General features: G+C 44.3%; 1 protein-coding gene across 4 annotated transcripts in view; it reads right to left on the minus strand.

Annotated features, from left to right (window-relative positions):
• Nucleotides 1-14,743: 14,743 nt before the first annotated feature.
• LOC147701782 (C-Jun-amino-terminal kinase-interacting protein 4-like) overlaps nucleotides 14,744-24,380 on the minus strand; it is an 861,003-nt gene continuing 851,366 nt past the window's right edge. For all 4 annotated transcript variants that reach the window (XM_086930413.1, XM_086930411.1, XM_086930412.1 and 1 more), the window contains exons 27-28: nucleotides 16,630-16,740; nucleotides 14,744-15,679 (exon numbers count right to left, since the gene is read on the minus strand). In XM_086930413.1, the coding sequence (XP_086786539.1) occupies nucleotides 15,570-15,679; nucleotides 16,630-16,740 (221 nt within the window). In that variant the 3' untranslated portion in view covers nucleotides 14,744-15,569. The remainder of the gene's footprint in view (nucleotides 15,680-16,629; nucleotides 16,741-24,380) is intronic.

Here is a 24,380-nt window from a genome sequence, read left to right on the forward strand (position 1 = left end):
TAAGTTACATAAACTTTTTGCCTTCCTCCTAGACCTTTTTCTAACATTATGTTACTAACTTAGATGCTTTAGGCACTTTGACACTGCTGATCAGTGCCAAAGGGCAAGTGCTCCCTGTATAAAGTGTTATGGTAATTGGTTGTCCATAATTGGTATGTTTGCCCTATTAGTAAGGCCTCTAGTAAAGTGCACTATAGGTGCCAGGGCTGCACTAATTGTACCACCCACACAAGTAGCCCTAAAGAGAGAATTTGGGCCTGCCACTGCAGTGCATGCGCGCAGTTTTCTAACTGCCATGTTGTCCTGACAAGTGCATCCACTTGCCAGGCCTTACTCTTCCGTTTCCATGCACATCCGACATACCTATGGTAGGTCCAAGGTACCCCCTGGGCAGGGTGCAGGGTCTGTGAAAGGTAAGACATGTACTGAGGTGTGTACCATGTCCTGACAGTGAAATACTCTCCATTTCATGTTTCACTGTTGTAAGGCCACTTGCCCATAGGGAAGAATGGGAAAGGCTGTGTAATATGTTTCCAGCCTTCCCATAGGCTTAAGATAGAGTGGTGAAGTTTAGTGTGCCTGATCTCACAATTTAATAACACATCTTTATGTGAAGGTGGTTTTTGCATTGTGTGTTTAGAAACCGCGCTTTTATTAGTGGCTGGTTTCTTTAACAATTCTGTGTGTCTCTGCCTGGTTGTGGATTGACTGTCTGGATTTGAATAAGATAGGATCTGGAAACAATGTCTTGACCCATGGGAGGAGGTGAGACAGCAACAGGCTGACCTGCATCTGGAGTGTAAGGGCGAGGAGTACCCCCTGGAGGTGAAGAGGCCTGGGCTGCTGCCATAAAAGAATGGCTCCACCTCCTGCTGAATGGCTCCACTAATCAAAGGAAGAAGGTGTCACTGGCAGGGAGACACCCAGAACTGGTATGGACAGGGGTCAGGTCCCCCCTGAACACAAAGACTTCAAAGACATTTAGGGGTATAACTATGAGAGCTGAAACCCCTGAACATTGGAAGGATAAAGACTAAAAAAAATTGAAACTACTTTGTGGTCAAGAGGAACCTCTGCCAAGGAAGATCAGCTGAAGAAACTGAAGAGAAGGACTGACCCTTGCAGTGTGTTCTAGGGCTGGCCTGCAGTTTGCTGATTTACCTAAGGAGAGGCTAAGGGACTTTGCGGTGTGCTGTGTCCCGAAGTAACTTTTCCCCAAGGGCCCGAGGAGAGCTGGCTTCCTGTTGTGGAAACTCAGCAACATCAAAGTTTCCAAGTGGGTCTTAGCGGTGCTGTGTGGGTGTGCTTTTTGCAGCTGGAGACCTTCGTAAGCATTGCCCCGGGACTGTGTGGCCCGAAACCCAACCGAGTCTCACCGATGCTTTGTGCGTGTGCAGCGTAAGACTGCCGTGGGGTCTGTGGTGCTGGTTGAAAAGTGCCCTGTGACTGCAGTGCCCCCGCAGCGTGTATCATCGTCCATGCTGCTGTGAAGTTGTTTGTGGCGCGAAGAGTCATCGTAATGGAGGTTGCGGATCAAGATCGCCGCAGCCAGTCTGAGCAGCAACGTGCTTAAGTATTTTGTAAAGCTAAGAAAGTCGTGAGGTGATCATTGTTCGGAAGAGGAATCTGCCCACGTTCGTCAGAAGTAGTAGGCAACGCTGTAACCTGCACGGCTACAGCGTTGCCTTGCATCGGAGCTGCGTCGTCATCGGTAGCGCCCAGCAGGACGTCCGACGAGCGGGGAGAACGAGAGAGCGAGGCAGAACATCTCTCACATAAGGCTTGGACTCCCGTCGGGAGCTGCAAGTGTGTGTCGCCTGGGGTACGCGCAGGAGTGCTCCAGTCTCTTCCCCGCTGCATCGCTTTAGACACGCTTAGTCCTCGAGCGGCCTGGACCTGCCCCGCTGGACCGGGGCCGCCCTCGGAAGTTCAAGGGCCTAGTGGTGCCCGTGCTAATCGCCTTGATTGGCCTGGTATTATTCCTGCATTACGTACTGCCTGATTACGTGCATTGAGGATTGCATTACGAACTGCCTGATTCACGTGCATTGAAGATTGCATTATTCTTGCATTACGAACTGCCTGATTACTTGCATTGAGGATTGCATTATTCTTGCATTACGAACTGCATTGGACTGACAATACGAACTGAATTACGAACTGCGTAGAATTGCATTAGGACTGCATTTGAATATCGTGAACTGCTCATTAATACCGCAAGAACCTACAAGTGTTTGCTGGCCTAATAACCGGCTAAGTGAAATATTACAAATACGCATATGTTGGAATTTTATCGTTTGGTCTTACCGTATTTTTCTTCTTGCTAAAGATACCGCTATTTTCATACATCAGTGTGGTGTTATCACGGTGTCACTGGGAGTGTGGTTCCAAATACTTTACACATTGCCTTGAAGATAAGCCTGCTGCTCGTGCCCAGCTACTAGGGGGTGAGGAGGGGTTATCAAAGAGGGTGTCCCTCCTTTCCCTGACTAGAAGCAAGGGTCCCTATTCGGACGAAGGTAACTGCCTCAGCCAACTACAGACCCCCAGTACTAACAGTAATAATATCTTTCTTTACTTTAAAAAAACTCAGAAATTCACAGAAAAATCCAAAGATTAAAGAAATGTCAGTTAACAAAACATTTTAAACTAAAAAAAACACTGACATTCACCAGTTATAGTTATTGTGCCCAAATTAAGCTCTGTTTAGGACATCCGGCTCCAACACACGACATATTCAATGACATCAATTATGACATCACTGATAACATCTCATATTACATCATTATTGACAACACTGGGGTGCACAAGTTTCAGTTAGCCTGGTCGCTAATTCTCCCAGGTGAGGAAGGGGATCTTTGGATAAGGACAGTGTGACAGCATACATACCAGATAATACTCAGACAAGGGGATGAGGAGTGATCAGACATGATCTTCTCAGACTGCAGGGATTTAGCCATTCAGGTGCACCAACAACCCCAAGTGGAGTTAGCAGGCTCAACACCAGAATGCAAAGAATCAGCTTCTACAGCCTGTTTACTGTCCAGAGAGGGAACAGACATTTGTTCACCCCGGTGTAAGCAGTACATCCAACATTATCTGGGCTTGTCTTCAAAAGCAGAGTTAGTGTTTCTTTCCTACTCCAGGGGAGACTAAAGATTAGGAACTAGAGATCTGCAACAGCACCTACAAAGAGTTCTGTGAACCAAGCCCCTTCTAGTTGGTTTAAACAAAGTCCTTTCAATCCACCATACCTCCAGATCTACCTCTATATGGAAGTGTCTCATGATACTGTCATATGGATACTTCATTACATATATTGCGTTATGTTAGCATGAGTGTATTACATGTTTAAACAGCCGGTTTGCCTTCGGCTTCAGTTTTGCACACGACACATACTTGTTGTTGTAGCTTTCACCCTAGAAGCGGTGAGGTGGTTTAGTTGAGAATAATATGTTATTTCTATGCTATCAGCTTTGCCTGGTGCACTTGGTACAACTGTCTGCACACTGAGAGCTGCACACTCTAAGATTAACCTAACACAAGGTTGCTGAGAGGCCTGATCCTCGCACCACATTAGACATAACATAAATAATGTTGATGCCAACATTTTGGGCTCTACGCGGGTTTAAGATAGAGTTACACGGAATGAACGTACACACTTGGTACTGCGCATGGAGAGAGCTGGTAGCTGTTGATGTGAACTGCTCCTACTGACATTGAGAGGTATGGGGCCGCCCTGCTAAAGCCCGAATGAGACCTTCTTATATATAAAATAATATACTAGATAGGGTGCGCGAAATATAGGTGATATCGATTCTATAGGTTTTTGCATTATAACATGCTAGCACCTTTTGCTTACTATGGATTAGTGACTATGCTGCTAACTCTGATTTTTATAATCTGCATTTTGGTATTATACAAGATACTGCGTTTGAGAACTTTGCATTGAATAATAAATATTTCAAACTTGCATGTGTGTTCTTTGACTCCCAGTTTTGGTTTGAAATGATTGTATAACGAAAGAGTGTTCATGTGTTCCACGACTCCTGAGGTATTCTAAAGATCATGTTCTGGTTTGTCTAATACATGTATCATTTCATAATGATCCATGAGACACTGTAGCTAGCTAGGTAACGAGATTTCTGACACTGAGATGAGTTTTGGATCATCCTAACTCACTGAGGTTCTAGATCTCTATGCACAGTTCTGTGGGAGAACGGAAACCCTGCTACATGGCGCCCAACGGATTGGTTGGCCGTATTTCATGACACTCGAGTAGTATATCATTCAAACCTTAACACCTTCATTCCCGTTTCCGGTAAACGGTGGTGTCGGAAAAACCTACCTATTTTTGAAATAGGTCTTTTCAAGCTTGAATTCTACTTTAAACGGTTTCTTTGAATTACTACCCAGTTGTGCTACAAAGTGTTCTTTGTCCTTTTTTCACTTCCGGTGCTACCATGGCCGTGGAAATAGCGCAGCATAGCCGCGTCGCGGTTCGCGACCACTTGAGGGCATATAATGTCCCTGCGGAAGGTTTGGCTGTGGTTCTAGTGGTGAGTGCGGAACATGCGTACCCGTACGAATTGTTTTATTCCTGGGTGACGTTTCCGGAAGTAAACGCTAATTCGGGCGTCTACCACTCGTACACTGCCTCGGCTGTTCCGGCGGCTTATGCTCCGTACAGAGCACTGGAAGTACCTATCGATGCTTGGCAGCACGGAGTTTGGTTTGGTGGCGTCCTACCCCACTCTTTAACGGCTCCGAGGTTGGGTCCGTTGTCCATTCCGGGCACAGCCTGGCCCGCCTTGGGCGGATTTACTCCTCATCCTAATCGCGCCACTTGTAATGTGGGTGATTTGCGGCGTCTGCATGATGTCGCGGTTGACGTGATTAGAGCGCTTGTTCATTACATTGGTCGTAATATACATGGCGCAGCCCCCGCAGGTGCGCAGCTTCGAGCGGAACAGGCTGGTTTGAAAATCAGTCCTGTCTTGGTGAATTCCGTAATGGGCAGAAAGCCAGACAATAAGGATGATTTTCCTTACTGGCTTGCCGAGAAATTCGACCAGCTGGAGGCTGTGTTTCCTAATACGACTCCGGGTGAAAAACACCGGATTCTTACGCTTAGTTTACCGAAGGATTTAGCCCCTGAACTTGCTGACTGTGAAACATGGGGTAAGACTTTTGCAGCGGTTTACTCGAGGTGCTTTGGCACACCGACAGTGTCGAACCTGTCTGCGATCCTCAAACGTGTTCAAGATGATCACGGACCTGAGTCGGCGGTTGAGTTGGGTATGCGCCTGAACGGTTCATTTGAGACAGTTTGCGGTATTATCCTTGCCAATGTAAAAGGGGATGCTGTGAACTTTCAAGTGGCCAATGGTCTGGCGTTAATTCCCGATGCCGAGAAACCCCGTCAGCTGGCAAAAATTATTGTGGCAGCTTATAAAACGGTTGGCCGCAATTCTAAGGGCGCAAAGGTTTTTCTTGAAAAAGAAAGGAAGCAGCCCCAGGGACAGTCTTCGGAAACAGGTGGACAGCCCAAGTCCAAAAAACAAAATTGGCCTAAAAAGCAGAATCAGGGTAAGCAACAACAACAACAGACACAGGTTTCGAGTCCGGCGCCTTCACAACCTGCGCAGTCAGAGCGAGTTTATGAATTGCGCGATCGCGCTACGATTAAATCGCCTGATAGATATCAGGCAACTGACCAACGCTCTCCTCGTTCCTTTCAGGACTCATCGGCTCCGTCAACCGGTGGTGGAGGGGGCGGCAGGGGCAGGGGTGGCCAGCAAGGACGTGGCCAGCCCCGCACACGAAGTGAAGGGGATCAGCGGGACGACTCTACGCCAAAGAGACCGCAGTTTGCCAAGAAGAAAGTCGCTGCCTTAACGGCGCATCGATATGCCCCAGATAGTGAGAACGCGGCTTCGGAATCTGACGTGGGCTCTGACCTTGCTGGACAGCGCGGCGGAGATTACCATAGTGAGAGAGGCCCTCCGTCCACTGTTGAAGGTGACAGCGACTGAGACTTTTATTGTGATTGAAACAGCTGATACACATGTTGCTCCCCCTGAAAGACTTTTTGAAATTGTCCTGTTAATTGAAGGTGACATGCAGCGAACTGTAAAAGGGGTATTTTGGGAAAATCTTTCGGATACGTATGATATTTTGCTTTCGGAGGCTGACTGGCCCCCACCTTTTGTTCTCGCAGCTCCGCGAGGGGAGGAGGTAATCCTCCCCAGTTTCGCGCACACTGTGCCAAGAATGGAAGCTCTGCATTTTGCAGAAGAGTGGGCTCTGGCGCTTGCGCCGGCTGTGTACCGGAATCAGTGTGGCTGGGATAAATTGTCCCCGAGCCATGAGATTCCGTTACGGTCACAGCCGCAGCCACAACCCCAATATCCCATACGGCGTGAAGCTAAGGCTTCGGTCGCGGCTATCCTTGACCAATTGGAATATCAAGGTGTAATTGAAACGTGTGTGTCACCGATGAATAATCCCCTTTTTACTGTTAACAAGCCGGACGGATCATATCGTCTGGTTTTGGATTACCGGCATTTGAACTCGCATTGCCGTAACTGTGCAGTACAGAATACTCACGGCTCTGCCCTAGTGAATAGTCTTGAGCGTAAACGGTTCAAAACCACGCTTGACATTTCCAATGGTTTTTATGCACATAGATTAGATGGTCTAAGTTCCCAATGGACCAGTTTTACATGCGGCGGCGTACAAAAAATGTTTAAACGACTCCCAATGGGATATAAAAATAGTCCTGGGGTGTTTTCCGCCCGCATAGTCTCTCTTTTGGAGAGTTTCGATCCAGTTGCATGTTCGTATGTGGATGACATTTATCTCACAGACGACGAACTTTGGGTGCATCTGTGTCGTGTAAACAGCATCATTTGTAACTTTGCAGACATGGGTTACAAGTTTAACTTTGCAAAATCACACATTGCGGAGAACACAGTGTTGTTTCTAGGTTATGAACTTAACCATGAAGGAAAGGGATTGGCTCCTCACTTCCTGGAGAAGTGCGCGCAGTTGCGCTCTCCGACAACGCTGAAAAAATTACAGTCTTTACTGGGTTTTTTAAATTTCGGGAGGACATACATTCCGGAATATGCCCAGCGTATCAAGCCTTTATATGCCTTGGTACAACCATCTTTTTCCAAATCATGCTGGCTGCCTGAGCATTCAGCCATTCTGCAGTCCTTGCAGGCTGATTTGCTCACTTCTGACTACTTACAGACCCGTGATAACCAGACCAACCTGGTGATAAGAATTATCCCTGGGACGGTGGGTTTCACGTACCTGACTTTTAATGAGGGGGATACTGTACCTATTGCTTACAAGTCACACTTGTACACTTCGGCTGAATTGCGATTTTCCACTGTGGAGAAAGTTTTAACGGCTGTGCAGATGGCAATTCTTAAGGAACGTGCCCTGTCGCAGGGAAAGCGCATGTTGGTTGTTACCCCGTGTCCGGCCTTGGAGGCGGTCACGAAAGCCAGTGTACCAAATTCTAAAGCTTTGCACCCTCGGTGGATTCAGTGGGCTACATCCTTGACATCTCAGGATGTCACGTTTATTTTTGACGCCGCTTTACGGTCGCAGGAGTATTTACAGTATGAATTTGTTCATCCTGCTCCTTTAGCAATGCGGCCGTTGGAGGATTTCCACTGTATCATTTACACGGATGGTTCGGCGCAGGTTGCGCATGGCTCTAAACATGCCTACGTTTCCGCTTGCGCCATTGTGGTCGGTGCCATGGTGAACGATGAGTTCGAGTCCAGCGTCGTGCACACGCAGACGCTTGGGGACTGCACCGCACAATTAGCTGAGCTGCGTGCTCTAATGCTTGCATTGGAGTACGCTGATCCTTGTGTGACGACTTTAATCGTAAGTGATTCTTACTACTGTGTCCAGTCTTACAATGAGAACTTGTTCTTTTGGATTCAGAATGATTTTCGTGATTCCAAAGGTAGCACAATAAAACATAAAATGATCTGGGTCCGAGTGGCGGAACTTAAAGAGAAACTGCCGCTCGTGTTTGTGATTCATACTCTCGGCCACCAGCGCGTGGGAGTCCACGCTGTTGGCAACTCGCTTGCTGATGAAGCAGCGAAGTCAGCGGTATCAAAATACTTAGTTGCAGCGGTCACGAGGTCCAAAAGCAAAATAGATGATGACATCTTGGCGGCTGTTGCTGCCACAGCGAAGGGAGGTAAATATCCTGCGGGGTTCCCTTCGAAGTACACATACCACTTAAGTCCCGATAAGGTTCCTTATGTGAAAATTCCTGAAGTTGGAGAGCGTTTAGTTCCCAACTCGGATCGCAGAGCTTCTCTGATTACAGCGGCTCATGAAGGTGTGGCGTCTGCGCATGCGGGCGTCTCAGCCACTGTATCTCAGCTACAACAGAGGTTCTGGTGGCGGGGACTGTACAAACAGACGCGCGATTATGTCCTTATGTGTGACATTTGTCAGCAGATTAAGCCTTCTACTGCTGCGCGTCCGCCTCAGACACAGTTGTGTATCTCTAATAAACCGCTTGGTTGCGTTTATTTGGATCACTGCGGTCCTTTTTCTTCTGATACTGCTTGTAAATACATCTTAGTAGCAGTTGACTCATGCACACGCTTTGTGTGGGTATGGCCGCATCGAAGCGCTGATTCGCGAACTGTCATTAAGGATTTGCGTGTCTTTGTGGGAATCTTTGCTTGTGGTACTTTCCACTCGGACCAGGGTCCGGCTTTCGCCTCTAAGGCGTATAAGGATGCTATGGTTTCGTTGGGAGTACAGGTGAAGTTTTCAAGTCCCTACAGGCCTGAGGGCAATTCTGTAGTAGAGAGAATGAACCGCGACTTAAAGCAATCTTTGACAGCACGTGTTATAGGCACTGGTAGAAACTGGCTGACCCACCTCTATGGCGTGCAGCGTGCGCTTAATAATCTCCCTAGAAGGTCTCTGGGTGGGCGGACCCCATACGAAATGCTCTTTGGTATCAAGATGTACGTCCCTGACCTTGATGGTGCAGACTGCCAGGCCCAGGCCGCGGCCTTTGACGTAGATGAACATTGCAATGTTTTACAGGATCTACAAAAGACCAGAGACAGTCTTGCAAAGGAACACTTGCCCTCCACGTCGGATGATGCGTTGCAGATCCCGGTAGTTGGCTGGCTACCCCAAGTTGGAGAACTGGTTCGAGAGAAGATCGATAACAAGAAAGAGTTTGGTCCCTCATTTAGAACGCCGGTTCGAGTCCTTGGAGTGAAGGGCACAAGAACAGTCATTTTACCACCACTTCCAGGTCGTAAAGAAAACAGATTTATTTCTATTGACAATGTCAAGATACACAGGGTGGCCGATTCTTCATAGTATGACACCGGCTACATCCTGTCCTTCCATGGTGAGGAACTCTGTGCTGGCTATTACATCTGGTGCAGATCAGGAGGTGTCCCTCGAGATGCCTGCTTTATCCAATCCTTTATTAAATACAATTCCTCTTGCCAACATTGATGAGCGGACATATGCAGATCCTGCTGATTTATCTATGTCTGATCTAAATGCTCGTTTGGCCAACCAGTCCAGATTCTCTTTTGACTCTGTTTCGGAACTTTCAAAGAAACCATCGACTATTGCAAAATATGCCACGTTATTTAAAAAACATTTTTTAATTCCCCCTTGGACCTACGTTTGGCTGATACTATTTTCATTTTATCTTTTTATGTCAATTGGTTTTGTGTTTTATTTTTTCCGCTTGATTGATGGCCATTATGTGAAAGAAAGAACAGGAATTCGGTACCTTAATGGAACATTGGCCCCTCTATCCTCCTCACATTCAGCACACAGGCTAAGGAGAGACTTGAAAACAGTACAAATTACTGCTTGGCCTGTCCTTGATGGGATTGTGTGGGATGCAGTTAGGTTTCAGATACATGGCCCCACAGAAGTTATTAATGTTCCTAATGTGCTTAGAGTAAACATGGGAGATGTGATTAAGCAAAATGTTCATTCTGATGACTGGGATCTTCAGGCTGTAGAAGCATTGTTCTCTGATTTGAAATATTATGCGGCCTTTGATGCTGAGGATTTGTACTTAGATTCTGTCAATTATGGTGATTTATTTTGCTATCAACATTATGGGAATCATTTCCTACACAAGACAAGTTCCAGGAGGGTTCCTGTGAATTACACTCAGTGGGAACATTGCCCTGCTCCTTTACAGGGGAGCTCGAGTACATTTCTGGGAAAATACTCTTATTTTACAGACTTTAATCAATCAAATCCTGAGTCGTTTTATTTTAAAGTGATCCAGAAATTCATGCCCAAAGTCAGACTTACTGATACAAAATTGCTGTATTCAAAGTCCTTTCTAGAAAGGTTATCTGTAGATGGCTATGAGTTATGGAAGGATACTATTGACCTTAAATCGGTTTGGGGTACCAAAGATTGGCAGGTACAAGGCACTGAGGCTTTGCATCGTGCATGTCTCATCCCGAATCACATGTTGTTTTTAAATTCAACTATTTCCCAAACAACATGTTTTGGATTGGCTACATCTAAAAAAGTACATACCCCTGCTATCCCTGATTTAGAAGAATATTCAGGTTGGAGTAATTTCACTACATTATCCATCAGTGAGATACAAGCACTTTTGCAGAACTCCTCCTTAAATGTTTCCCATTTCGACCCGGAGGGGTGGCTCTTGTGGCAAAGAAGCTCTGATGCTTGCCAACGTCGTTTTTTGGGTTTGTCTGAAGGGTTTACGCACATCAGGCCAGATCCCAGGTTTGAAACAGATCACACTGTTACTACTTATTCAGTAGGAAAATTGTGTCAGAACTGGTTACAACATTCCACTTTGGCTGCAGTTAAACTGCATCTGTCCCAGTTGAATGAAAATATAGACCTAAATGATTTTATAAAAGGCCCAGCTAGGGGTAGATCTAAACGCTTTCTTTATGCTATATACAATGAGATTTGGAAATTTTCACAAGTTGAGGCAGCAAAACGCCTGAGAGCTATTGATCAAGCAAATTTGGAGAAAGTGCTTGCAGTGGTCGATAACAGTATTAACATGCTTTCTTCCAGAATTTACACATTGGATAATATTGTTTCTTCTGTTGTTGATATTGTACATGATGAAGTGTCCACGTTATACCATGGTCAAAATCAATTGCGTTCTGTGATGCAGTTTGCATGGACGCTACAGATTCTTAAGGCTGGTCGAGTTCCCTGGACCTCATTGAACGTTTCATCCCTTTTTGCTCCTTTTAATCTTACTGAGAAACAGCGCATGCTTTCAATGCGTGATGCTTCATTTTCTATGCTACGTATTGAAAAGCTAGAGTCCTTGCCTTTCTCTGTTGCTGAAACCACTACTGCCACATGGCTTATTCATGGATTAATAACATTACCATTCCCTTTATATAAATTTACTAACTGTATGCGTTATATTGCTATAGGTCGATATGAACCGCTAGGCAATGCATTCCTGCATGAGGCATGGTCATTACCGTACACATACAGATGTCTGAAAGATGGAAAAGAAGTTAATCTTAATGGTGAGGAATGCACACAGTCACCTGACCATTCATTAATATGCAGACACATTCAGTTACACGGTTCTTGTAATCAGGACCGCCCAAATTTAGCATGTGTTTTAAAAGGCACGCCAGTTCCAGCAGTAGTGCCCACATTTACATTATTAGCTAATGGTAGTTATTTGCTTTTAAACAACGAATTATGTTGTGGTTTATTAATTGGTGTGGCTTATATAGTTACTGTATCAGAGCGTGTAGTGTGCTGCAAGAACGTGCTATACCCACCCACGCATGGCTCTTCAGATGTCTCCATCTGGCCACGGATCCCAACCTTGGAAGCGAAATTCAATGGTTTAAGCAGAATAAGGGCCCTTTTGTCTCAAAAACAAGTGACCCTGAGTTCGGCCCGGGAAACTTATGTCCTTCACATAGCCAACACCCGCACAGAGGTGCAGGCGCTCTTAAACACTGATTTGCCATTTCATTTCTGCGAGCTGGTACACCAGATTTTTAATGCTTCTTCAACGACTGGCCTTGCACATTTTTTTAAACTAGTAAGCAGTGGCCTCGTGACTACGTTTGAAAAAGTTTTTGGTATCATTCCCACGTTTTTCCACACTATTTTTTCGAGTTTGTTTGGTGGACTACCTGTTTTGCTGGCTGTGGCCGCAGGCTTTCTGTTGGTGTTTTTCTTCATAAAACATGGATGCCCATCCTGCGCAAGACGCCGTTCAACGCCTCCTGACCCTGTGTCGTAATCGGATGCTCAATTACTATGGAACATTGCCGCTTGCAGCATTAAGCACGGCCTATAGATTGTCATTTCGGTTCACCGACTTCACGTGTGTCCAACCTGTGTTTCACTGCCTGAGCTGCGAGTTCGATTGGGCCATTGATTTATGCCTATGCTTGAGGACTGCTCCTGACGTCGATTTTGATCAGCTAATGCGTCCCGTGGTGGCTCACGAGCTGATCTGTTCTGGCGAGAGAGTTATGGCCTTGGCAGCGATAAATGGAGTTCTGGGCCAATGGGAGATCTCTGCAGCGGCGGATGCCTTTCTGACACACAGCGATCTGGTGAACCCACCGAGTTGTCCTCTGACGTTGCAGGAGGATCCGATGCTGGAGGAGCACGTATGTTCTTTCCCATTGCTAAATTGGATGGCTGAACTATTTTCGGATGATGGCAGTGATTTCATACTGGAGGCTGTTGCAACTTTCTTTGCATATACTTTCCAATCGTGAGATGCCTGGAGGGAATGCTTTGTTGTGAAATATAACTTTCGCCTCGCTGAATTGGAGGGATGGACTAAGTTCAACTGATGGAAAGTTCACTCACGTGATGTCGCTGGAGATAACGTCTGGGTGGCACATGACTTTGGATATCGGATAAGTGCCTTGGTTTTTTCTCTTACAAACATTTGAAAGGATGCGACCTGGTCATACATTTCATAATTTTTGGACCTGGCGGAAGACTTTTGGTTCAAGACTTTTGTTCTTTTTTAGCTTTGAGGCCACTGTAGGCATTCATACATATTCATTCATACATATTTTTAGCTTATTTTAGCTCAATATTATTGAATTTTGCTTTCAATTTTTGTATCTGATTTAGTATTGCCTTTTCCCTTATGATTGGCGGTGCTCGGACCAATGGGGGGGTGTCATATGGATACTTCATTACATATATTGCGTTATGTTAGCATGAGTGTATTACATGTTTAAACAGCCGGTTTGCCTTCGGCTTCAGTTTTGCACACGACACATACTTGTTGTTGTAGCTTTCACCCTAGAAGCGGTGAGGTGGTTTAGTTGAGAATAATATGTTATTTCTATGCTATCAGCTTTGCCTGGTGCACTTGGTACAACTGTCTGCACACTGAGAGCTGCACACTCTAAGATTAACCTAACACAAGGTTGCTGAGAGGCCTGATCCTCGCACCACATTAGACATAACATAAATAATGTTGATGCCAACATTTTGGGCTCTACGCGGGTTTAAGATAGAGTTACACGGAATGAACGTACACACTTGGTACTGCGCATGGAGAGAGCTGGTAGCTGTTGATGTGAACTGCTCCTACTGACATTGAGAGGTATGGGGCCGCCCTGCTAAAGCCCGAATGAGACCTTCTTATATATAAAATAATATACTAGATAGGGTGCGCGAAATATAGGTGATATCGATTCTATAGGTTTTTGCATTATAACATGCTAGCACCTTTTGCTTACTATGGATTAGTGACTATGCTGCTAACTCTGATTTTTATAATCTGCATTTTGGTATTATACAAGATACTGCGTTTGAGAACTTTGCATTGAATAATAAATATTTCAAACTTGCATGTGTGTTCTTTGACTCCCAGTTTTGGTTTGAAATGATTGTATAACGAAAGAGTGTTCATGTGTTCCACGACTCCTGAGGTATTCTAAAGATCATGTTCTGGTTTGTCTAATACATGTATCATTTCATAATGATCCATGAGACACTGTAGCTAGCTAGGTAACGAGATTTCTGACACTGAGATGAGTTTTGGATCATCCTAACTCACTGAGGTTCTAGATCTCTATGCACAGTTCTGTGGGAGAACGGAAACCCTGCTACAATACCTTCCCTTCCCACTCTTTCATTGGGGACTTGTCTCTTTCTCCATTTGCCTATATCTAACTTTCTTCTTAAACTGACTACCCAATGTCTTTCAGCACAGTTTCAGTGATCCTAGGGATGCTTGGTTTTCTGCACCATGGTTGTGTGAACTCTCAAATCATGCAGGTTAGCGGTTCAAACAGGAGCCCTGGATTGCCAGCCCGGCATCTGGGCTCATGCGGTCATCACACGTAATGGCTGTTGTAGTGTCCTCTCAGCTGCCCTTATTAGTTTTCATGACAGTCACTAGGTGCCTATCCTTCAAATAACACCAAAGATATGACCATGTACACAGCAACTTAGTTTCTTAACTTGCGATTTGAAGAATGCTCCCACCCCAGAGTCGTTAGGCAACAGCATACATTAACATTGTAAACAATAATTAAAGGCAACAACTAGGAAAAAGGCAATAGTAGAGAGCAGGCTTTAGTAAAAAGCAGGCACAATTAGAGAGCAGGCGAGATAACATGGTAGCTCAGGCAGAGCAGCATAGGGATGGAATACGGTCTCTGGTAATTATACTGCAATAAAAACACACAGATTGTTACCCCCAAAAATAATTGTATTCGAACAAACATTTGTTATCGTGGGACCGAGAGTGCTACACAAATTCAGAAAGGCTTGTGCGGCATGAGATCACATATAAATTATTGATACAGTGAAAGGCAGGTCAATATGAAAAATGGACGGATGAATAAAATAAAAACTTAAAATAAAACCAACAAAAATCAAAACCAATAGGTTGTACTTTGTCAACATAAACTCTAAATGCATGCCTAAATATTACAGCTTCATATTGATCACTTGAGGGCATCTCAGATGCTTCATGTCAGTGAGGTTAAGCTGCCCTGAGGAAGGCCAGTGCTCAGTAGGTGTATCCATGGTCAGCAGCTGTGCTTTGTATGGCAAGCCATACATATTACAGTAGATTCCCTTCCTAGAAACCAGACATTGTAGGATTTCTCAAAGGAAATGGGGATGGGCTATTTCCCATGTCAGCAGCAGCTTAAGGGAGAAGGGAGGCATCAAGTGTTGTGGTAGGGAGAACACAACTGTCCTTGATGCCCAAATTAGCTATTCAGTTCCAGAAAGTGCAACTTGTATAGTCTCAAAGTTAAAATAGCTGGTGTGTCAGAAGGCAAACCAGGCAAGGTATATTGGCAGTGTCCCTTCTACTCCATCCAGTTTTCCTTCTCTTTCCGTTGCAGGTCAGTATCAGGATTATCAATGTTCTTTCTCCAGTAGAAAGTGTTTTTGGATCTTTGCACTGTCAACAGGGAGCCAGGTTCCTGTTCATGCCTTTAGCAGCCTATAGAATGAATAGACGGGCCCATGTGTTCAGGCCCCCACACACCCCACTATTAAGCCTTTCAGCTATGCACCTGCCACACAATAAGGTGACTTCTCTCAGAACGCTGTTGCCTTGGGTCCACCAGCAGCAGATCTCCAAAACCTTCTTCCGAGTCCGCAGTGTCATCACCTGTAAAAGCACAAGGGGCAGGGATAAAATAGAGAAAGAAGCAAGGTGAGAATAAACACGTGGAAACAAAGGGGAAGAGAAGTTAAGACAAGCGTATTAGTTACATTTTATGAGGAATCTTTAACTCCTAATCTGGAGGCTTTCTTCCATTATGAACTTGTGGGTACTCTGCCACCCTGTGATAGGGTTGGAATCTGCTTCTATAGCCTTTAATATAATTATATACATTCGACACCAGGCATAACAGCTTTGTTTAGCTTTGGTATATACAAACAGGTTTTTCAGAATCTCCAAGTTGAGTAATGCATCCTTGCGCTTGAATTGATAATCAAGCAGAAGCCCACCTTTGGAGAGGGATACAGTAGAGTACTAAATCTCTTAGCAGCACCATACCTAAAACGAGAGACTTACAAAACCCAACAGAACAATGACAACTCTGGACCATCACGACCAGGTGAGGATTGGGACACAAGCACACTATGCAAAAGTGTCTTTGTGGAAGAGAGGATCATCCCTGCTCTACAGTAACAACAGATCGGGATTTGTGAGAGAAGCTGGTTCTGGTGCAAACAACTGAGTAAAAACAAGAACTAGTGAGAGAAATGGGTGATGTTACCCAAGAGGTGTGCCCATTATTGTGCAACTGGGCACATAAAGCTTTAGAAGCAGTTTCTGGTTTTTTGGAGAGGTAAAGCAGAATCCACTTGTTTATGATATAACAGGGCCAGGAGGTAGGCATAACAAGGGAAACAGCAAATTAAGGAAATGGTGAATGAGCGCCATGAAGAGTTACACCAAAAGAATGAATAAAGAGTAATAAAAAAGAAGAGCTGTAAGGCCAATAATCAAACAGTTTGCAGAACAAGTAATATGCGTTGCTACGAATGTTAAGTCTATCAATAAATCTGGTTTGGAAACATAATGTTATCACTGGAGCTCTATTTACATACCTATCCGAAAATTAATGTATCCTTCTCCTCCGCTCATCACCAAGATGGTAGTCAGAGCACGCCCATTACATTCTTCTCTGCTTGCTTCAGCTAACGCTGGGTTAATGCAACCTTTGGAGACAAAGCAGTTAGGAATAAATATTTACCGGCAAGGCAGTTTGTTCAATGTTATGTTAAAATTATTTATATTATTCATGTTAACAAAGAGCCCCTTAGCACTACAGAAAGACTTATTTCCAGCCTACAACTATGAAGTGCACAGGAGAGGAAGAACACAAGGCAACTTATGTTTTAACTAAAATAAATTAAAAAAATGACATGTTAAAAACATGTCTTTAATCTTTAACTTCTTCCAAAGCGTCTGAGATGTTTTTCTGCTCGAAGGGGAGGAGGGATGGAAGAGTTTTTCATAGTTCAGCTGCTGCAGAGGTAAATGCTTTCTCCATATTGAACTGTTAAAGATCTTATAATAGCTAGAATATGAAGATTTGTAAAATGCAGAACCTATGAAGGCAAAAGTGTTGGAAATTAAGTTTTGGCACTACCATTTACTCCTATGTGGACTATAGTCCGGGTTTTAAATTTAATTATGACTTGGATAAGAAGCCAATGTAAAGACCTCAGCGAAAAGGATAACATAACTTTCTAGATGTTTGTTGGTCAGAGCTAGGTAGACTGAGTTTGTCTAGTTGAGCCTGGACTGAATGTGTGTATTTAGAACTGGAACATGTCGATTTTGTCTGGCTGCAGAAAGGATTTTCTTGAGAATTAAAGGATAAATGATTAAATAACTTTGCATATCTGTAGGGTTAAGAAGAGAACAGAGTCATTCTGGGTGCCAGAATTGGGCAGCACTTTTGACAGGCGTATGCCCAAGCAATGTGACCCCAATCTACAGAGACAGGTGATATAAATAGAACTTTGTTTCCTGCAGGATTCAATTTGAGAAAAGTTGATCAACTAACGTACTAAGTCACTATGATATCTTCTTTGCTGTGTGTAAACTGATGCTTATTGGCAGGTTTGAAAGGAAGGGGAATGTACAATCAGCAACCATATACAAAAGGTCACCTTGATAGTGGAATAGTGCTGCTAGGGATCGCATACAACGATTATACAGAAATGTTGAGAGAAAGGAGCCATTTGGGGCTTCATAAATCTGTTTCCAGCTTTCTAAGAAAAATAGGCACATACCCACTGACTACGTCCTATCTGAGAGAAAAGAGGAGATACATTTTAGGACAGTTCTTGAGAATACAAAGGGCATTGAGGGTGCAGTAGAGGATTTTATATTTGATGCTTTCAAAAGCATTAGAGAGGTCAAAGGACAAGGGTATCCCCATCACCATCACCATCATCTGCTACCCCTCTCAAGAGAAAAAAACAAACAAACAATATCTCCTCTTTCAGGCTGTTCGAATCCTGATTAACCTTGGGAGTAAGATTATAGAGAGCAGTCTACGTTTCGACCCTAGCGAGATGTAGGGTAGTTGGCCCTTACAGACGGGTCTTCATCAGGACTGGGGAGCAGTGGGAAGGCCTCCTGGGGAAAAATTGGAGAGGAACTCAGAGGGGTATCGATTACCCAATTACCTAAGCGTTGTGAACGCCTGGTCATTGCATTTGGACAAACACTGTTAAAAGGACTACATGATCGCTGAAATTACCTTAAGACGGGAGGACCGATAGAGTTGCCATCAGATCGGGTCAGTTACGCCTTTTGGAATTTCTGAATGTGAAAAAGACCGTGGTTTAGAAAAAACCTTAGTCGAATAAACTATGGGGTACACAGTGGGTATGACGCCTGACAGGTTACGCAATTAAGATTTACCTTTGGTTTCCGTTTGGGCGTCTTGATCGGTGTTTAACAGATCGAATCTATGGAAACAAGTGAAAAAGGGGGGGCCTCATGAGTATCTTTCCATAAGGAATGGGGAACAAGTCATACTGCTTCTTCCTACACAGTATTCCAGTGGGCTTACCTTGTTAAACCCAAAGTCGCATCTGTGTAACAACTTTCTCCACGAAGAGCAACATGATAAAGAGAGCTGTGAACAGACACTGGCCCATGATATCGGAAGATGTGGGATGTCAAAATCCTCCTTTGCATTCATTCAAAAAAGCCAAAAATATACGTGACTATGTGGTATGCTCACTTCTGGATAATGCACCTACCCCTACCATTACCTCACTTTGGAACCCCCCTCCTATTCTGGGGCATTTCAAGTGTGGAAGCTGCAAGGCGTGTCCATCCACCATTCAAACTAAGGAGTTCACCTTCAAACACCACCGAGTCAAATTGAAATCACACACCAATTGTAACACGGACAATGTTATCTATTGCATAATCTGCCCTTGTGACCTAATCTATGTCGGTCAGACACAACAACGCATCAAAATGCGCTTTCTACAACATTGTAGCCGAGTGAGATGCAAAGTAACAGGTGCACCGTTAGTCGAACACTGCATGAAAGAGAACCATCTCCCAGAAACCCTGAAATGGGTTGTACTTGAACAAGTAAGACTTGGTCCCAGGGGAGGCAACATTGGCCCTGTCCTAAACGTGAGAGAACTTAAATGGATGCAATTTTTTGATTCAGTGCAAACTGGATTGAATGAGTCAGAGTAGTTTTGCACAATTAGCTACCCTCTAAATAATACCACTTTGACTTTCTTCTTTCAATTTTCCGAAACCTGTCACGTGCTTTTTCACGTAACTTTAATGATCTTGTGGAAAATGCATCTATACCACCTTGAAAGGCAGGTACATGCGATATGATGTGCACGTATGTACGCAAAGTGGAGTGTATTGGTTTTACCGACATGTGGGTTAGGTACACCAAGATGATTATCAGAAATGTTTCCTGACTAGCTGTACTTTCTCCCTTGACAAATCCTATGCAAATAGATCACGTTTTCACGCTAGCCATGACCACGCAGCATCCTTTGGTTTCCTAGCAACACCGAGGTTAGTCCCTTCTCACTTTTAGTAACCCGCTATATAAACTTAGCCACGCCCCTGACTCTTACTTCCTGGTTACGAGAGCCGCGTCCATTGACTGCTCGAGACCTCGCTGATGCGACTTTGGGTTTAACAAGGTAAGCCCACTGGAATACTGTGTAGGAAGAAGCAGTATGACTTGTACCCCATTCCTTATGGAAAGATACTCATGAGGCGCCCCCCCCCCCCGTTTTCACTTGTTTCCATAGATTCGATCTGTTAAACACCGATCAAGACGCCCAAACGGGAACCAAAGGTAAATCTTAATTGCGTAACCTGTCACGCGTCATACCCACTGTGTACCCCATAGTTTATTCGACTAAGGTTTTTTCTAAACCACGGTCTTTTTACATTCAGAAATTCCAAAAGGCGTAACTGACCCGATCTGATGGCAACTCTATCGGTCCTCCCGTCTTAAGGTAATTTCAGCGATCATGTAGTCCTTTTAACAGTGTTTGTCCAAATGCAATAACCAGGCGTTCACAACGCTTAGGTAATTGGGTAATCGATACCCCTCTGAGTTCCTCTCCAATTTTTCCCCAGGAGGCCTGCCCACTGCTCCCCAGTACTGATGAAGACCCGTCTGTAAGGGCCAACTACCCTACATCTCGCTAGGGTCGAAACGTAGACTGCTCTCTATAATCTTACTCCCAAGGTTAATCAGGATTCGAACAGCCTGAAAGAGGAGATATTGTTTGTTTGTTTTTTCCAAAAAAGTGTGATTTAATTCCGTTCTTGGCTCCGACTTAGGGAGACCATTTCAGAATGTATTGAAACTATTAATCAATGATGTACAATTGACGATTGTTTATACATTTCACTTCTGTTCACTCAACTCCCTCACAGCACTTTCCCTTCCCCCTACCCCATGTGGGCACAATTGTTATAAAGTGTGAATAACTTTACAAAATAGCGTAACCATGAAGTGGTTGATACAGGTACTTTGTGAATAAAACATCGTAACCTCATTTGTTTGTTCCTCTTTGATTCTTTTTTTCTTTTCATTATATGCTCCTTACTATATATCAATCACTGTATGAGTCCGGGACCCCTCTGTCCGTAACAACAATTACCCAGGTCCCAGTGACTATTTTGGGTCGAACCCTGTTTGTGTACAGCACCCCTCTCAAGTCATTAAGGGCTGATAAGAACGCCAACTCCGTACTGATTATGAACCTGCTTGGCACAAGTCCAGAAAAACGTAGGCTGCTGCCTGTTGTTGGAGTTGGGAGAAAACTACCATCTACAACACACGGTGCAAAAAATGGCAAGAAGTTGTTTGGGACATGAGGACCTAAAGACGTTTTAGAAGTAGTTACACAACTGCCATTTTCCAATCCTTGGCAGATAATTACTGGGCCAAGCAGCTGTTAGACACAAGTCTGATACTATATGGAAAAACGCCGTCACCATATCTGGAATCTAGCTGATCAATTAGAAAAACTGCACTTCAGAAATGAAAAATAATAGTCAAAAATTGCTAGTTTTTCTAATTGATAATCTAGATTTCATATATGGTGAAGGATTTTATTCAAATGGTATCAGACTTCCTGCACTTAAAGCAACTCAAACTCTGGCTTGGTTATTTCAACTACTTAATGACAGACTTGAACCCCTTTTTCCGGATACGTTTCCCAAATTCAGGAGTGCTACTAAAAGCATGAGAAAAGCAACCCCGTCTCAAACCTAATGTAAAAGCTTGCTCTGTGATTTATAAACAACAAGGAGAAGCGCAAGCTGGGAGGCTTACTCTGCAGAAGTTGTAGTTGTGACATGTCCAATTATGGTGTCAGGCACTTCCACTACCCATAATGGGTAGTTGCCTCACAGAGTTAGTTCTTTTTGATGGGATGGTTGATGATATGAATGAACTTTAAGTTGTTGTGCCAGATGCTAAAGTTTGGAAAATCTGGGAGGAGGAATTGTCACTCACGATTTAATGAAGATTCCGATGAGGGAGAACCAAGACTACCAATAAGTAACCACTTCTTTCACGTTAAGGATCTTCATTGATAGTCATAATTGTTAGAATAGGGTAGCAAGCAAAAACCGCAATATATGTACAACTGTCATATGGAACAGCTATAGGAAGTACAAGATTGTATCATAATCGCTGCATAGAAACCAAAAAGGTTCATCATAGCAACCTAACCAACTGTAGAGTTGGCGTTTGTATCAGAATCTAGGCCAAGGGAGATGCTGCAATGAAGCCTTGTGAACTGGTTTAAATAGTTGGTCCATTAATTTGGTCACAACTAAGCACAACTTCGAAAGAGAAAGTGGAAATTTAAAAGGTGGAGCACCTTCTTCATACCTTCTAGAAAGATTTCATTACAGGCCTAAAGAAGCATGTCTGATCAGGCCTTTTCTGTGTGCTGTAATAGCAGCAAGGTGAACTTTATGCAAAGCAAAAGGTCATTTATACGAAGACAGATACAACAGATATGGAATGATGTCATCTTCTTAGAAAATGATAGAGCCGTAGCCTTTTTATTGAAACCATATACAAAATCTCTTTCGGCGAAGCAGTAGAATATTGTAGTTGATGGTTGTTTAGCTTCATTTAATATGGCAATGCATGCTTGCAGCAGATTAAGATGGCCATACTGTCTGACCTTAAGATTCATGGTTTCAAATTCAATGATGAGAGATGTGGGTGTTGCAATTTGCCTTGAGACTTGGTCAACAGGTGCAATTTTCATGGGAACCTCTTTTGTGGAGTGTTTGACATTTGGACATGTGGAGGCTCAGATACCACCACTGCCAGTGCTGATCAAGAGCGATGAAGATCACTCCTGCCTGACAATTACGGAGTTTGATGATGACTGCATGAATAAACAGAATTCAAGGAACGGCGTAAAGCAATGCCCTCTACATCTGCGTGACACTATTTCCTAACAATGTTTTTTTTTCAATTTTGAGGAATTTTGGATTCTCGTTTTTTTGATTCGTCAAGTAATTATCTTTTACGTCCTTTTTGTTAAACGTATAAATAGTTAAGTGTAGCCCCCAGCCTGCTTGATGATTGAAGATTCCTGACAAGTGCATTGCTTTCAGAGATAGGCCTCCGGACAATACCTGCAACCAAATGTTTTGTGACTGCAGGGAGAGTGGGAACAATCTTGTGTCCCTGTTTGAGCGGGAAGTGCACATGGGTGTTATATTGTCTACTTGGATAATAGACTGTCCCCGTTATCAGAGCAGGCAGGATGGCATTGAAAGTTTAATGGACAGCTCTCAGATCTAAGTAAATAATGTGATAGGAGACATCCTTGTACTGTAAGAGCTCACAGGTGTGCTCCCCATCTCAGTGAGGCATCTGTGACAATCATTTCGGTTGGGGGGGAGGGGGGACTTGTTGGAAAGGAATTACCTGAAGCAAGCTTGATTATTTGCACCATTATGACATCAATGTCTTGTTATTGTCGTGAGCTGCAGTTTGTCTTCCCAGCTATTGAGTCTCTTACCACTGATCCTCTAGGCACTGTTGAAGAGGCAAAACCAAAGGATATGATGGGCGGAGCGTTGACAATACAAGCACTCACCCCAGTCAACTGATCTGGGTTTAACCCATCACCGTTCTTTAGCCCACTCTGCCACCCCATTCAGACATGGCCATATGCAAATCAGTCTGACCCTGTGCCTCATTGGAACAGTCCAGCCCGAACTGCCAAGCCATGCCTTCCCTGGACCAGAAACAAGCTACAGAGGACCGGTTTCTGGCATTTCAGCCATGTTCAGCCCGGCTTGCTTGAATCCAGTGGCAAAGTGAGCAAGGGACTCGCGTCTGAGCATACCCTGCCAACTTTGGTTTTTCACTGTTGAAGAGGCCTCATATATAGTCTTCCATATGGGACAACGGAAGTGTAAGAAGCCATGAAATCCAGTACAGAGGAGATGCGGCATTTGGTGGATTAAGAGACATCAGGAGAAGATAGAATTTCTCCCACATTGAAGATACTCCCCCACCCCCCTTAATGAAGCACAAGTTACTTACTTGTGTAACAATATATCTGTAAGAGACATTCGTTAGTGATAGATTCCTTACCTTAAAATATCCCCAGGCGTCAGACTGGATCCGGAAAGTTTTTCGGCAGCAGTACTCCTGTACGTCGGTAGGCATCGTCATACAGCTCCGCGTACTTCGTTTGCGTCGTAGTCGCATCGTCATACGGCTCCGCGTACTTCGTTTGCGTCGTAGTCGCCGAGATGACGTCGCCGGAGCTTCTTAGAAGCACCCAAGCGCGCTGACGTCAGTTCTGTACACGACTTTCCGCACCAGTAACGCAGAGCCATGCAAGATACTGACCATTGTTGTACTGAAACTAGGGCCCTAAAAGGATGACCTTAACCCTAGAAATCAATTTGCAGAACGCGGAGGATGGGTGTGGCGGTAAGGAATCTATCACTAACTAATGTCTCTTACAGTTATATGGTTACGTTAAGCAACGTGATTATCTGAAAGAGACACGTTAGTGACAGATTCCTTACCTTAGAATAGATACCCCAGCAATACCAACCCCGGTGGTGTGTCTGCGAACCAAGATCACACCAGAAAGTCACGGAGAACAGAATGGCCAAAGAAACCGTTTCTCCGGACTGGACTGTCAAGGCAATAATGCTTGGTAAAAGTGTGCAGCGAGGCCCACGTGGCTGCCTGGCAGATGTCTTGCAGGGGGACACCACGTCCCAATTCAGTAGTAGCTGCTGCCGCCATGGTAGAATAGGCGCGCAACCCCAATGGCGGTTC

This window comes from Lissotriton vulgaris, chromosome 7, assembly GCF_964263255.1.
Source record: "Lissotriton vulgaris chromosome 7, aLisVul1.2, whole genome shotgun sequence".
In the NCBI taxonomy this organism is placed as follows: domain Eukaryota; kingdom Metazoa; phylum Chordata; class Amphibia; order Caudata; family Salamandridae; genus Lissotriton; species Lissotriton vulgaris.